General features: G+C 51.8%; 1 protein-coding gene across 4 annotated transcripts in view; it reads left to right on the forward strand.

Annotated features, from left to right (window-relative positions):
• Positions 1–2,879: 2,879 nt before the first annotated feature.
• Positions 2,880–14,437, forward strand: part of CAND2 (cullin associated and neddylation dissociated 2 (putative)) — a 35,819-nt gene continuing 24,261 nt past the window's right edge. The window contains exons 1-3 of one of the 4 annotated variants that reach the window (XM_001156033.6): positions 2,880–3,231; positions 9,913–10,056; positions 13,691–13,845. In XM_001156033.6, the coding sequence (XP_001156033.2) occupies positions 3,164–3,231; positions 9,913–10,056; positions 13,691–13,845 (367 nt within the window). In that variant the 5' untranslated portion in view covers positions 2,880–3,163. Of the gene's footprint in view, positions 3,232–3,621; positions 3,880–9,912; positions 10,057–12,810; positions 12,901–13,690; positions 13,846–14,437 lie in introns of those variants that run through there. The other 3 variants (XM_054681508.2, XM_009444926.5, XM_054681510.2) reach the window with 3 other exon arrangements.

Here is a 14,437-nt window from a genome sequence, read left to right on the forward strand (position 1 = left end):
GGTGAAACCCCATCTCTACTAAAAATACAAAATTTTGCCGTGTGGCGGCGGGTGACTGTAGTCCCAGCTACTCAGGAGGCTGGCGCAGGAGAATTGCTTGAACCTGGGAGGCAGAGGTTGCAGTGAGCCGAGATCACACAACTGCACTCCAGCCTGGGCAACAGAGGGATACTCTGTCTCAAAAACAACAACAAAAACGGATCAAGTTACCTTCTTGCTTTACGCCATCCAGTGTTCCCTGGCGTTAGTGTTCCCACATAAAATTAGTGTTCCCATATAAAATACGAACTCCTTGCCTTGGCCTGAAAGGTTTCAAGTAATCTGGCCCCTGTCCACCTCTCTGTCCTCATTTCCTCAGTGGAAGACTGATCTCATTCCATTCCAGCCATAGCCCGCCCTCCCTCTCTCCCTCCCTCCCTTCCTCCCCTCCTTATTTTTGAAACAGGGTCTACTTTGTCACCCAGGCTGGAGTGCAGTGGTGCGATCACAGCTTACTGCAACCTCTGCCTCCCAGGCTCACCTCTGCCTCCCAGGTTCAAGAGATTCTTCCACCTCAGCCCCCCAAGTAGCTGGGACTACAGGCGTGTGCCATCACACCCGGCTGATTTTTGCATTTTTTGTAGAGACAGGGTTTCACCATGTTGCCCAGGCTGGTCTTTAACTCCTGCGCTTATGTGATCCACCCACCTCAACCTCCCAAAATGCTGGGATTACAGGCATGAGCCACTGCGCCCAGCCAGCCACAGCCTTTTCTTTTCTTTCTTTCTTTCCTTTTTTTTTGAGATGGAGTCTCGCTCTGTTTCCCAGGCTGGAGTGCAGTGGCGCCATCTTGGCTCACTGCAAGCTCCGCCTCCCGGGTTCACGCCATTCTCCTGCCTCAGCCTCCCGAGTAGCTGGGACTACAGGCGCCCGGCACCACGCCCGGCTAATTTTTGTATTTTTAGTAGAGACGGGGTTTCACCTTGTTAGCCAGATGGTCTCGATTTCCTGACCTTGTGATCCACCCGCCTCAGCCTCCCAAAGTGCTGGGATTACAGGCGTGAGCCACCGTGCCCGGCCCAGCCACAGCATTTTCTTAAACACATCAGGCTGGTTTCCACCTTGAGACCTTTTTTTTTTTTTTTTTTTTTTTTTTTTGAGACAGAATCTTGCTCTGTCGCCAGGCTGGAGTGCAGTGGCGCGATCTCGTCTCACTGCGAACTCCGCCTCCCGGGTTCACGCCATTCTCCTGCCTCAGCCTCCTGAGTAGCTGGGACTACAGGCGCCCGCCACCACGCCCGGCTAATTTTTATGTATTTTTAGTAGAGACGGGGTTTCATCGTGTTAGCCAGGATGGTCTCGATTTCCTGACCTCGTGATCCTCCTGCCTCGGCCTCCCGAAGTGCTGGGATTACAGGTGTGAGCCACCGCACCCGGCCACCACCTCGGGATCTTTGCACCTGCTGCTCCCTCTGCCTGGGAAGCTCTTCCCTCAAAACTTTGCCCAGCTGCTTCATCTGTTGAGGTCTTAGCCCAAATGTCTCCTCCTCAAAAGTGCCCTCCCTGACCTTTGCTGAAGTTGCCCCTCCACGCTCCAGGAACTCTATTTTATTTTCTGAAGAGCTCTTATTTTCCTTATCTAATCACTTCTTCCTTCTTGCTAATTTCCTACACTAAAATGTAAAGTCCCCAGGGGGCAGGGGCCGTTTGTGTCTAACACCCTGCTGCGTTACATCCTTATTGTATAGATCTGCACTGTCCGTTATGATAGCCACTACCCATAGTGGGCTATTTAAAGTTAAGTTAATGAAAAATCAATATAATTAAGAATTTGGTTCCCCAGTCACACTAATTCCATTTCAAGTGCTCAATAGCCACATGTGGCTAGTGGCTATCATATTAGATACAATACTGAAGATGTAGAACATTTTCAACATTGCAGTGTTCTGTTAGCTTTGGTCTAGAACCTACGTACCTCATAATAACAGGTGTTCAAGGGGGGTGTCAATTTAATAAAGATTTTTTTTTTTTTTTGAGACGGAGTCTCGCTCTGTCGCCCAGGCTGGAGTGCAGTGGCGCGATCTCCGCTCACTGCAAGCTCCTCCTCCCGGGTTCACGCCATTCTCCTGCCTCGGCCTCCCGAGTAGCTGGGACTACAGGCGCCTGCCACCACACCCGGCTAATTTTTTGTATTTTTAGTAGAGACAGGGTTTCACTGTGTTAGCCAGGATGGTCTTGATCTCCTGACCTCGTGATCCGCCCGCCTCGGCCTCCCAAGTGAATAAAGATTTCTTTTATCCTTATCTTATGAGTGAGAAAAACATAGCCCAGAGAGGTTGTTTCATTATCCCAAGGTCACACAGCCAGGAAGGAGCCTAGCAGAGATTTGAAGCCAGGCTTGTCTGGCTCTGAAGCACACACTACTCCCTTTCCCATCCAGCAGCCTCCTGGCTGTTTATGGAAGGATTGCTGCGCAGGATATTAAGGGATCTGCAGTCAATCCTGACTCCATCCCAGATTCATTGGCTGTGTGACCCTCAGCAAATCCCTTTGCTTCTCGGCCTCAGTTGCATTGCTAAAAAAATGAAGAAACTGACCCTGCCGTCCTGAGGGTTGGGGATGCGAGGCAGGGGGCCTTGTGTGACTCAGTTCATTCCCCAGATCCTGTCTGGCTCAGGGGCGGGCAAGCATCGTGGGTGAGGGGATTGGGTGAGGGGTCTTTTGGTTGGCCTGACCAGCTTTGGTTGATAGCTCCTGTTTCTTGAATGCCTACAGATGAGAAAGCGGAGGTAAAGTAACTTGGCCAAGGCTACACAGCAGAAGAGGCAGAACTGGGATTCGAACCTGAGACTCTATGATATTATGTCCATGCCGCAAGACAGAGCTGGCACCTACGGGAATAACAAGGAGGTGGTGGCCGGGTAGTGAGCTCCCCGTCTCTGGGGGTGTGTGCAATCCGGCGCTGCGCTGTCAGCAGGGCAAGGGCTGGGGCCGGGGCCAAGACCACCAAGCCAGGCCCAGGCCCGCCCGCCTCCCGCGGCCGCCATGGCCAAGGCGTGAGCACGGGGCGGGGCGGGAGCTGCTATTTCTGTCTGGTGAGCGCAGCCCGCGCAGCTGGCGAGGGAGGGGGCGCCCGCGCCGCCATATTCCCTCCCGCCGGCCGGCTCCGCGGCGCGCAGCCACCATGAGCACCGCCGCCTTCCACATCTCCAGCCTCCTGGAGAAGATGACGTCCAGCGACAAGGACTTCAGGTGCACCCCGCCGCCGGCCCCCTTCTCTCCTTCCCGCTCTGAAGCCGGGGGCCTTCTTCCCCCCTCGAAGCGCCGGCCCATCCCCCATGACCATGCAGCCCCCTGCCTCTTCTCTCTTCTCCCTGGATTAAGCTGCCCCCCTCCCCACAGACCCACTCCTGCCTCGTGGTCCCCACTGAAGCTCCGGGCGTTCTCCCCTAGTGGCCGTCCTGCCCCTCCGCGACTCCAGTCCCTGCTTCGTCTCCCACCGTGCAGGCTTCAGCCCTACCTCTCACCCCCGATCAGAGCCCCAGCTCCACCCCTCTGCACCCTGCCTCGGCCTCTCCTGCCTCGTGTGTGTCCGGCCCCCTTCTTCCCCCGCAACTGATGCACCAGCGCCCCCTCCCCCCCGCCCCCACCACCTTCAGCGAGCCCACAGTGAAGCCCTACGCCTCTCCCTGGGGACCCCAGCACCTGCCTCTTCTCCGCATTGAACCCGGACCCTTCCCGGGACCGCAACCCCCAGCTGACTTTCTCACTGGCACCCTCAGTGATGCCTCCTTCTCAACATCACCCGGACCCCTCCCTCCCCGTCTCCCTCCCCTCCTGCGATTGTTCAGACCCAGCCTAAAGGAGGGGGCTGGGCTGAGTCTGGCTTTCCAGTCACAGGTAGGTGATGGTTGGGGTGGGACCTTCTAGGTTTTGTGTGCCACTCTCCTTCCCCACTCCCTTTTTTCTTCTTTCGCCCTCTCACAGCATCACAGAACCACAGGAATAGAGCTGAAAAGAACGGTGGAAACATCTGGTCCAATGAGTTTCCACCTGCATTCCCTGGGGAAACTGAGGCCCAGGGAGGAAAAGGGATTGGCCCGTGGTCTCATGGCCAGTTCTGGCCCCTCCAGCTGAAAGAAGACCTTGGAGACTCAATGAACATTTTTTCACTTTGTCCCCATTTTACAGATAGGGAAACTGAGTCTCAGAGGCATGAAGGGCGTAGGTTCAGTCACAAAGCCAGGAAGTGGGAGACTTAGTCCGAATCCAGGCCAGTCTAATACAGAGGCCAAGATCTTAGTGAGGTCCTCTGATTCCAGCCCCCTGACAGGTGAGGAGACTGAGACCTGCTCTGGTGGTCTGACTCCTACTCTTCTCCTGCAGCCCATTCCTCAGTACCCCTCAAGAGCCCCCCCCCCACATTAATAGAGCCTGGGATCCAAGGTCTTGGCTTCAGATCCCAGCTGCCGTCACTCACTGGCCGTGTGACCATGGACAAGTAACTTAACCCCCATGAGTCTCCCTGTGCTTCTGTTTCTATAAAATGAGGATAACAGAACCCATCTCTGAGGATTGGGGTAAGGATGAAATAAGATAGTACATGTGAAATGCTCAGGTTCATGGCAGGCACTAGGTTGGTGCTTAATAAACGGACACTGTTATGATTCTGTGCACATCCAAAACCTGCCACGCCCTGTCCCCTCTCTAGACCTTCACTAGGGGGATTCTTTGCTCTCCCTTGACCTCCTCCCTTCATCTGACAGCTCCTATAACTCTTGACCCCAGGCAGGATTAGGTACCTCCTTTCAGCTCCCATCATGCCTCCCCTCATGTTTCTGCTAGATCACTTTTCAGCCCTGGGAGACCCTGAGCTCCTGGGCCACCGGGACTATGCACTTCCTCTTAGTGCCCCAACACCTGTGCTGAGTACACGGTAGGTGCTTAGTGAATGTTCGCTGGGTCCCAGGCTCCCTACTGTGCACCCCACGTGTAATCTCAGTCCACCCATGGGTGGTAGTGATTGTTCTTCCTGTTTTCCGGAGGCTTGGAGGAGTGCAGTGACTTGCCCAAGGTCACAGAGCTGGCTAGTGGCCTAGGGGATTTGCGCTAGTGTCTCTCAGGCCTCTGGTCCAGTCTCTGGGAGAGGGAGTTGGCCCTGCCAGCTACAGCCTGAGAAGCCCTTTCAGCCTGTCTCTGCCAGTGGCCTGGAGAACACTTAAAACCACCCCAAGCATGTGAGAATGGTGTCTATTTTTAAAGTCCGAATACCAGGGTGCTGGGTCCTGCAGACCAGCTGTCCAGGCGCCCGTGTGGCCAAGGGTTTCAGCTGAGTTGCCTCTAGGGTTTCTCTGTAATGAAACTGAGACTGTGTCCTCTGGTTCCTGGAGCGGGGCAGCGACTGCAAATGGGGGTCCCAGGTGGGGTGGAGGAGATCTTTGTTTCCTGTTCTTCCTGGGCCCTGGCTTTATGGGCAGGAGGTGCCCCATTACCACGGAGGCTCCAGCAGTCAAAACGAGTACCTTGCGGGTCTTGCAGGAATTACCAAGTCATTTCTTGAAAACACAGTAGAATTGGTTGAAAAGCCAGGAGACCTGTGTGGTGGGCTGGTTTTCCGCCCAGTTTGCTGTTACCGTAGGCAGTTTGTGCAGCCTCCCTGAGCCTAGTTTTCTTACTACCTCATGCTAAGAGCTAGATTGTCCTATTGAAACCTCCCAAGGATACTATGAGGTAGGGCAAAGAAAAGTTCCCATTTTATATATAGAAAATCTGAGGCCCAGAGAAAAGGAGGTAGTTGCCCAATGTCACCTAGTTGATAAACGGCAAGACCAGTATACTCACTTAAAGCCAAACTTTGGTGCTCAAGCTCTTATCCACCAAATTATATACTTTTCCTTCCCTCTCCCATCCCTACACACATACACGTATAAAACATGGCTTGCTTTCTCTGAGAGCTAGTGTCTGCAGGAACCAGGGGTGTCTGAAATGCTGAGGCATACTTCAGAAGAGTTGGTTTCTGAATTCGGACTATTTGGCTGTAAGTTCTGTTAAGGGCTAGCTCTCTCACTACCTCTCCTCCTGCTCTCACCCTCCCCGACAAAGCCCTCTGCAGACCTGTTCTTTGTTGAGCCTGGAGTCCCAGAGATAAACCTGATGAGCCTCTGCCCTCAGTGAGTGTACAGTCCAATGGAGAAGATGCTCTGGTGGCCAGACTTGTATTGCAGTGTGAGAAGTACTATAAAGGAGGGGTGCAGAGTGCTCTGAAAGGATCTTGTCCAGGGAACCATTGTGCTTAGGGGCTGTGGATGCAGGGGTAGGGCAGGGAGGTCAGTCATCCTTGAGCTGGGACATTTGAGCTGGGCTCTTGATGGGTGAATAGGAGCTCAACAGATGAAGAAGAAGAGCGGGGATAGAAGGCCTATCTTGGGCAAAGAGGCACATCGCCTGGGTTGCCAGGCTGAGCTGGGCCCCCATGGACTGCAGCAGAAACACAACTTGGAGACCCTGGGTGCCATCTCAGAATGTCCCCTCAGCTGAGCAGACGTAGGGGTGCATGTGCTCACCTCAGGCCTTGGCCTGGCTCAAATCCAAACCTCCTCCTTCACTTTACCTTTGCCCAGAGGTGGGCACAGTCAGTCCTGCCATCCTGCCCATGCTGCCAGCCCAGCCTCCTCCTCTCTCCTAGCAACTTGTGGCTAATCTACCTGTTAAAAATAAATAGGACATCAACCAGTCCACCCCTGGTAACAGGGCACTGTGGGCTGCGGTGACATCTAGGAGCAGGTCTGAGTCTGCACAGATGAGAGCCAGAATCCCAACTGTGATAGATTTTGCCACAGGAGGCTGGGGTCAGGGCTCTTGGTTGATTTGCTCAACTATGCTGGAAAGCAGGGCCAGCGTGGGGTGGTAGAGTGGCCCAGCAGGGTCAGTAAAAGCTGGAGGCTTTCTCCGAGGCAGCCTCACAGTATCTCCTCGCTGCTCTGTCCTGTTTTCTCCTGAGACTCCGCTCTCACATGCCTGCAGGAGCCAGTCAGTGGGTGAAGTGGGCCTAGTGGGGACCAGGTGAACTGGGGAGAGGGCAGCCACAACCTGATTCTAATCAGGTATTGTCACCAGGGATTGTAGGCCCCGTTGTATTCAAATATTCTGTTTTCAAGATAATCTGGAAGTCAGTGTTTTGTTTTTGTTTTTGTTTTTTTTTTTGAGTCTCACTCTGTCACCCAGGCTGGAGTGCTGTGGCACGATCTTGGCTCACTGCAACCTCTGCCTCCTGGGTTCAAGTGATTCTCCTGCCTCAGCCTCCCAAGTAGCTGGGACTACAGGTGTGCACCACCACACCTGGCTAATTTTTGTATTTTTAGTAGAGATGGGGTTTCCCCATGTTGGCCAGGCTGGTCTCTAATTTCTGACCTTAAGTGATCTGGCGACCTTGGCCTCCCAAAGTGCTGGGATTGCAGGCGTGAGCTGCTGCGCCCAGCCTGGAAATCAGTATTTATTTATTTATTTTTTTGAGACGGATACTCGCACTGTTACCCAGGCTGGAGTGCAGTGGCACGATCTCAGCTCACTGCAACCTTTGCCTCCCGGGTTCAAGTGATTCACCTGCCTCAGCCTTCCCAGTAGCTAGGATTACAGGTGTCCGCCACCGCGCTTGGCTAATTTTTGTATTTTTAATAGAGACAGGGTTTCACCATATTGGCCAGGCTGATCTAGAACTTTTGACCTCAGGTGATCCACCTGCCTCAGCCTCCTAAAGTGCTGGGATTACAGGCGTGAGCCGCCATGCCAGGCCAAAGTCAGTATTTTTATGTCAACTTTCCCAATGTTCAAATGTTGACAAGTAATTTAAATTTTTGAAAACATGTTTGCAAGCTGGACACAGCTGAGGGCTACTAGTTTCAGACCTCTGCTCCTACCCTCTTAATTTTGGCGGGAATGGTGCCCAATTCCCGCACCATTCCTCAACTTGGAAAGTTGGCCCCAGCCTCAACTTTCCATGGCTTCCAGCTTAGACTCCCACTGCAGTTTCAAATGCCTGGGATAGCATCAGGCTTTTGGTGTCAGGCCCCATGAATCCCCCACTTCCGGGTGGGTAGCCCTTGCCTCTGGTGCCCACCCTAGGTCAGTGAGCCAGTCAACTATTGGCGCTGGTCTCCAAAATATGCCCATCAGCATGGCGTGGGGCAGTGGTTTTCAAAGTGTGGTCCCTGACCCTCAGTGTCATCCAGGAATTTGTTAGAAATGTGGATTCCTGGGCCCCAACTCAGACCTGCTGATTCAGAAACTCTGGGAATGGGGACTAGTATTATTTAACAAGCGCTGCTGGTGATTCTGATGCTGGCTATAGCTGGAGATCCACTGCTCTAAGGGCAGGGACTGAGCCGGTTCTCTGAGATGGCAGTGGACAGGGCTCGCCCTCCTCCATCTGTTTGGCAGACAGGCCTCTAGCTCTGACTTGGACACAAGGTGTCTGTTCAACCTTCTGGTATCCCTTGGCTGGGCGTGGTGGCTCATGCCTGTAATCCTAGCATTTTGGGAGGCCGAGGTGGGCGGATCACGAGGTCAGGAGATCAAGACCATCCTGGCTAACACAGTGAAACCCCATCTCTACTAAAAATACAAAAAAGTAGCCGGGCGTGGTGGCCGGCACCTGTAGTCCCAGCTACTCGGGAGGCTGAGGCAGGAGAATGGTGTGAACCCGGGAGACGGAGCTTGCAGTGAGCTGAGATCATGCCACTGCACTCCTGGGCAACAGAGCAAGACTCCATCTCAAAAAACAAAACAAAACAAAACAACCTTCTGGCATCCCTTTCTCAGCTGTTGTGAGATGTGGATGATGTCCTGTGCCATTATAATAATGGCAGTGCCATTTACTGAGCACACACCATGTGCACTTAAAACCCCATGAGGCAGGTACTAGTCTCATCCCCGTTTTCAGACAGGTAAACTAAGGCTTGGAGAGGTGAAATGACTTGCCCAAGTTCACACTCATAAATGGCTGAGGCGGGAGCCACCGACCCTGAAACATTATGCATTTAGCCAGCATGCTGAGCCGTTCCTAGTCTGCCACTATGTGGCAGTTGGTGTCACACATATGTGGGTCTCCTTGTAGCCCAACCATGCCCACTGCCCAAATAATCCACCATCATGTGGCAATTAACGACGGGGAGACATTCTGAGAAGTGCATCCTTAGGCGATTTTGTCCTTGTGTGAACCTCATAGAGTGTGCTTACACAACCTAGATGGTAGAGCCTACTACACTCCCAGGCTATATGGTGTGGCCTGTTGCTCCTAGGCTACAAACCTGTATTGAGTACTGTAGGCAGTTGTAACAGAGTGGTATTTGTGTGTCTAAACATAGAAAAGGTACAGTAAAAATAAGGTAGAAAAGATTAAAATGGCATGCCTGTATAGGGCAGCTCCATTATAATCTTTTTTTTTTTTTTTTTTTGGAGACGGAGTCTCGCTCTGTCGCCCAGGCTGGAGTACAGTGGCATGATCTTGGCTCACTGCAAGCTCCGCCTCCCGGGTTCATGCCATTCTCCTGCTTCAGCCTCCCGAGTAGCTGGGACTACAGGCGCCCGCCACCACACCTGGCTAATTTTTTGTATTTTGTTTAGTAGAGACTGAGTTTCACCATGTTAGCCAGGATGGTCTTGATCTCCTGACCTCGTGATCTGCCCACCTCGGCCTCCCAAAGTGCTGGGATTACAGGCGTGAGCCATTGCGCCCGGCCAGCTCCATTATAATCTTATGGGACAACCATTGTATATGTTGCCTGTCACTTACCAAAACATCATTATGTGACACAGGACTGCATTTGACCTCGAATCTTTGTATTAAGGTCTACTTCTAGGGGAACCCTGAGGTACTGCCCAAATCCACCAGGGCGCAGGAGCTGCTCAGCAATCTCCTCCACCCTCCCTGTGCAGGTTCATGGCCACCAGCGACCTGATGTCGGAGTTGCAGAAGGACTCCATTCAGCTGGACGAGGACAGCGAGCGCAAGGTGGTGAAGATGCTGCTCCGGCTCCTGGAGGACAAGAACGGTGAGGTGCAGAACCTGGCTGTCAAGTGGTGAGTGTCAGCCTCGGTGGAGCAGGAGAAGGGGCCCTACCTTGTGTGGGAGCATCCTGGGGACCGCTGTCCCTTTGGGGTACAGTCTCGCAGAGGAGACCTGCTGAGCAGCTCTCGTTGAATGGTACCTTAGTCTGAGTTTTCCCAGAAGATGCTGAGACAAGGATTCAAATCTAAGTTTATTTGGGAGGTGATCCCAGGAAACATGGTAGAGGAGTAGGGAAGTGAGGCAGGAAAGGGAAGAGGACCAATCAAGGGTATGGTACGAAGCAAGTGACCACAGTGGGCCTGATGAGCTTAACCCCATGGGGACCTCTGGGACACAGTATAGGACATGCCCCTTGGACTTTTCCCACTCAAAGGGTAAGGGAGCTGGGGTATTAATCCACCCCAGTCATTGGTTAAGGGCTGCTTCTGGGGTTGTCCACTGCCTGCCACCTCCAGCCAGAGAAAGCCCTCAGACAGATGTAAATGCTGGGAAGGTCAAGCTGACACACATCAAGGTGGTAAAGGCTTAAAGGCTGGGTGCGGTGGCTCATGCCTGTAATCCCAGCACTTTGAGAGGCCAAGGCAGGTGGATCACCTGAGGTCAGGAGTTTGAGACCAGCCTGACCAACATAGTGAAACCCTGTCTCTACTAAATAATAATTAAAAAAAAAAAGTTGCCGGGCATGGTGGTGCGTGCCTGTAATCCCAGCTACTTGGGAGGCTGAGGCAGGAGAATCGCTTGAACCCAGGAGGCAGAGATTGCAGTGAGCCAAGATTGCGCCATTGCACTCCAGCCTGGGCAACAAGAGCAAAAATTCCATCTCAAAAACAAACAAACAAAAAAGGCTTAGGGCACATGGGACTGGGAGAGGTCCTAAAAGCCCCAGCCTTAGATCACTGTGAGGCTGTGATCCTGAGATGTTGGCCAGTTATCTCGAGTAGAAAAAGACAAGACAAGGGTATGTGCAGAGCACGTGGGGATGCTTGTGTGGTAGGGTCATTCTCACACCCACACCTGAGAACCACTAGTGTAGGGCAGAGGTTGTCAAGCTTGACTGCAGGTTAGCATCACCTGGGTAATTTTAAATAGAATGCCAGGGATCAAGGGACAACAGGGTGAGAGAATTGGGCACTGTCTCTCAAACCACTGTCTGTGAGCTGGGTCCAGGCATTCTTCTGGGGCATGTTAATGAATTGCAACGTGATCCCAAGAGCAGAGAGAATTCAGTAAAGGGTTTTATGTAGGAAGGTGACATGGACAAGTTTATGAGCTGGGAATGTCTTTCTGTTCATGGAGTAGACTTAGGATGGGTTTCACACCAGCAGAACCAATACCTTTTTATAACAAATAGTTTGTAATACCGTTTCCTATTAGGAAATGAAATTCATACATTATAAAACCTACCTCTACACATAATGCCCTAACCATAACCATAAAGGCAAACTAGAAGGAATGTAGTTTATAGTAATGTGTGTTTCCATGTATGCGTGCTTGGGCACTGTGATGGTAGAAGTGATGAAGTCACGAGAAGCCTGCATCTACATGTGAACTCATCGTGAGTACAGATACAGACAGGGGGTGTTGGGGACTCAGGTTTCAGAATTGGAGGCCATTGCTCTTAGTGGCAAGATTTTCTTTTTTTTCTTCTTCTTTTTTTTTTTTTTTGAGACAGAGTCTCACTTTGTCACTCAGGCTGGAGTACAGTGGTGCAATCTCAGCTCACTGTGACCTCCCCCTCCCAGGTTCAAGCGATTCCCATGTCTCAGCCTCCTCAGTAGCTGACATTACAGGCATGCACCACCACACCTGGCTAATTTTTGTGTTTTTAGTAGAGTCGGGGTTTCACCATGTTGGCCAGGCTGGTCTTGAACTCCTGACCTCAAGTGATCTGCCTGCCTAGGCCTCCCAAAGTGCTGGGATTACAGGCATGAGCCACCACACCCAGCCAGGATTTTCTAAAGTGAGTGACCATCTCCCAATAAAGTTTCCCAGAAAACAAAGTAGAATTTTCCTTCAATTTACCTGAAAATTGCATTCTTAGAAAATCTAAAATGTGGTATATTAAAACAATGTAAAAAGTATTTTGTGTCTATGTATAAAACGAAATTTTAGACTCAGATAATTATAGAAAGGCCTTTTGCCTATACAAATGCCCATTGGGATGTTAGAACCTCTTGCGGGGCATGGACAGTGCTTTGTTTTACATTATTGTCTTTCTGCTGTTCCTGCTCCTCACCCCCTTAAAGGCCAGAAGTACTAACTCAATAGTTTTGATGACCAAGGACCCCCATAAATTGCCAAGGTGGTATTACTCCTAGTGGGAACCAGTGCTATAAGAGGTAGGATGGAGGACTCCATGATTACGTAGATAGAGGAGCTGTGGAGAAGGAAGTTGAGAGAACCAAGGTTTGAAAACCATGGTGCACATGCCTGTAGTCCTAGCTATTCTGGAGGCTGAGGCAAGAGGATCACTTGAGGCCAGCAGTTCAAGACCAGCCTGGGCAACATAGCGAGACACTGAAAAAAGAAATTAGCCAAGCATGGTGACTTGAATATGTAATCTCATCTGTGTAGGAGGATCGCTTGAGCCCAGGAGTTTGAGGCTGCAATGGGCTATGATCACGCCACTGTATTCCAGCCTGGGCAACAGAGCGAGACCTCATCTCAATAAAAATCAAGAAAAAAGAAAACCATTGTGCATTGCAGTCACCTGAAGCTCTTGTTGAAACCCTGTATTCCCTGCCCAGGGATTCAGATTCAGGGGATGGAGCAGGAAGGGAGCTGGGGCAGAGGATGAGACTATAGCACCCTGGAATCTGCATTCTGATGCACACCAATGTCTGAGAACCACTCAGGTAGGGCAGAGGTTGTCAGCCTCGACTGCATGTTAGAATCACCTGGGGAATTTTAAAAGCCCTCCCCCAACCCCCTCCAGGCCACATCTGAAACCAATTCACTGAGACTCTCTGAGGGCAGTGCCCAGGTAGGCATTTTTTAGAGGCCCAGGTGATGGCAACTAAGGCCAAGAACGAGGGCGTCTAGTGCCGCTGTTTTTACACTTTCCTGTGCATTGGAATCACCTGGGGACCTTGTGGCGCTACAGATCCTGGCTCAGTAGATCTAGGGTAGGGTAAGGCCTGAGATTCCACATCCTGAACAAGCTCCCGAGTGGCGTTGCCAATGCTAACTCACCACCAAACTTTGAGAAGCAAGCCTCTAAGGCAGAGGTTCTCCAAGTGTGCTCCCTGGACCACCTACAGTATCAGCGTCAACTGGGAGCTTGCTAGAAATGCACACTGTCAGGCCACACCTAGATAGCCCTCCTGACTCTGAAACTCTGGGGGTGGGGCCCAGCCATCTGTTTTAACAAGCCCGCCAGGGGATTCAGAGAACCCTTGTTCTGGAGCACTATTTGGCCATTTCCTGAGACGTAAAACACAAGAAGAAATGTAGGTTTGGGAGGTCCCAGGAACGATGTTGGCATACCCAGAGAGTATCTCTTTCTGGCCAAACAGGGGCTCCCCTGATGATCTGAGGCCTTTTCCTCAGCACTTGTGGCCCCAGGAGCATGAGGGGACATAAAGGGGCAGCCTGACTCAGGCTGAACCTTGTGCCCTTGGACTCACCTTCCCACTCCCTGCTCAGCCTGGGTCCTCTGGTGGCCAAAGTGAAGGAGTACCAGGTGGAGACCATCGTGGACACCCTGTGCACCAACATGCGGTCAGACAAGGAGCAGCTGCGAGACATCGCCGGCATTGGCCTCAAGACCGTCCTCTCGGAGCTCCCCCCTGCAGCCACAGGTACCCAGGTCCCCAGGACTAGGTACTGTTAGTATTTGTCCTAGTTTATGGTAAAAAACAAACGAAAAAACAAAAAAACCACTGAGGCTCAGAGAGTTGAAGAGACATACCTGAGGTCACTCAGCTAGTAAGCAGGGCAGAGAATTCAGCCCCAGCTCAGTTTAAGTTCATGGTTCTGTGTCAGTTAGGAATGCTTTTAGCTCAAGTGATGAAATCTAACTAACGGCAGTTTAAAGAAATCAGGGGTGGTTTTTCCTCACATGGCAATCCTGGAGGAATCAGCCACTCCATTTTTGTAGCAGTTCATTTAGTGGCTCAATATTGACAGGTTTCCAGTCTTGCCCCATGTCCCCTCCCTTTATAGGGAAAGCACACGTTTTCCCAGAAACCCCCAGAGGACTTCCACTTATATCTTACTGGCAAGAGCTGGATCACCCAGCCACTCCCAGCAGCAAGAGAGGCAGGAAAGGAAGTGTTTAACTTTCCCTGCCTCCCTAGTGGAATGGGGAAAGGAAGAAGGGCTTGGGTGTCTGTAAGTCACCCAGAAGCTCGGCCATCGGCTCTGCAGCTCCCCTAGCTGTCTCCTTTACTT

Source organism: Pan troglodytes, chromosome 2, assembly GCF_028858775.2.
Source record: "Pan troglodytes isolate AG18354 chromosome 2, NHGRI_mPanTro3-v2.0_pri, whole genome shotgun sequence".
Lineage (NCBI taxonomy): Eukaryota > Metazoa > Chordata > Mammalia > Primates > Hominidae > Pan > Pan troglodytes.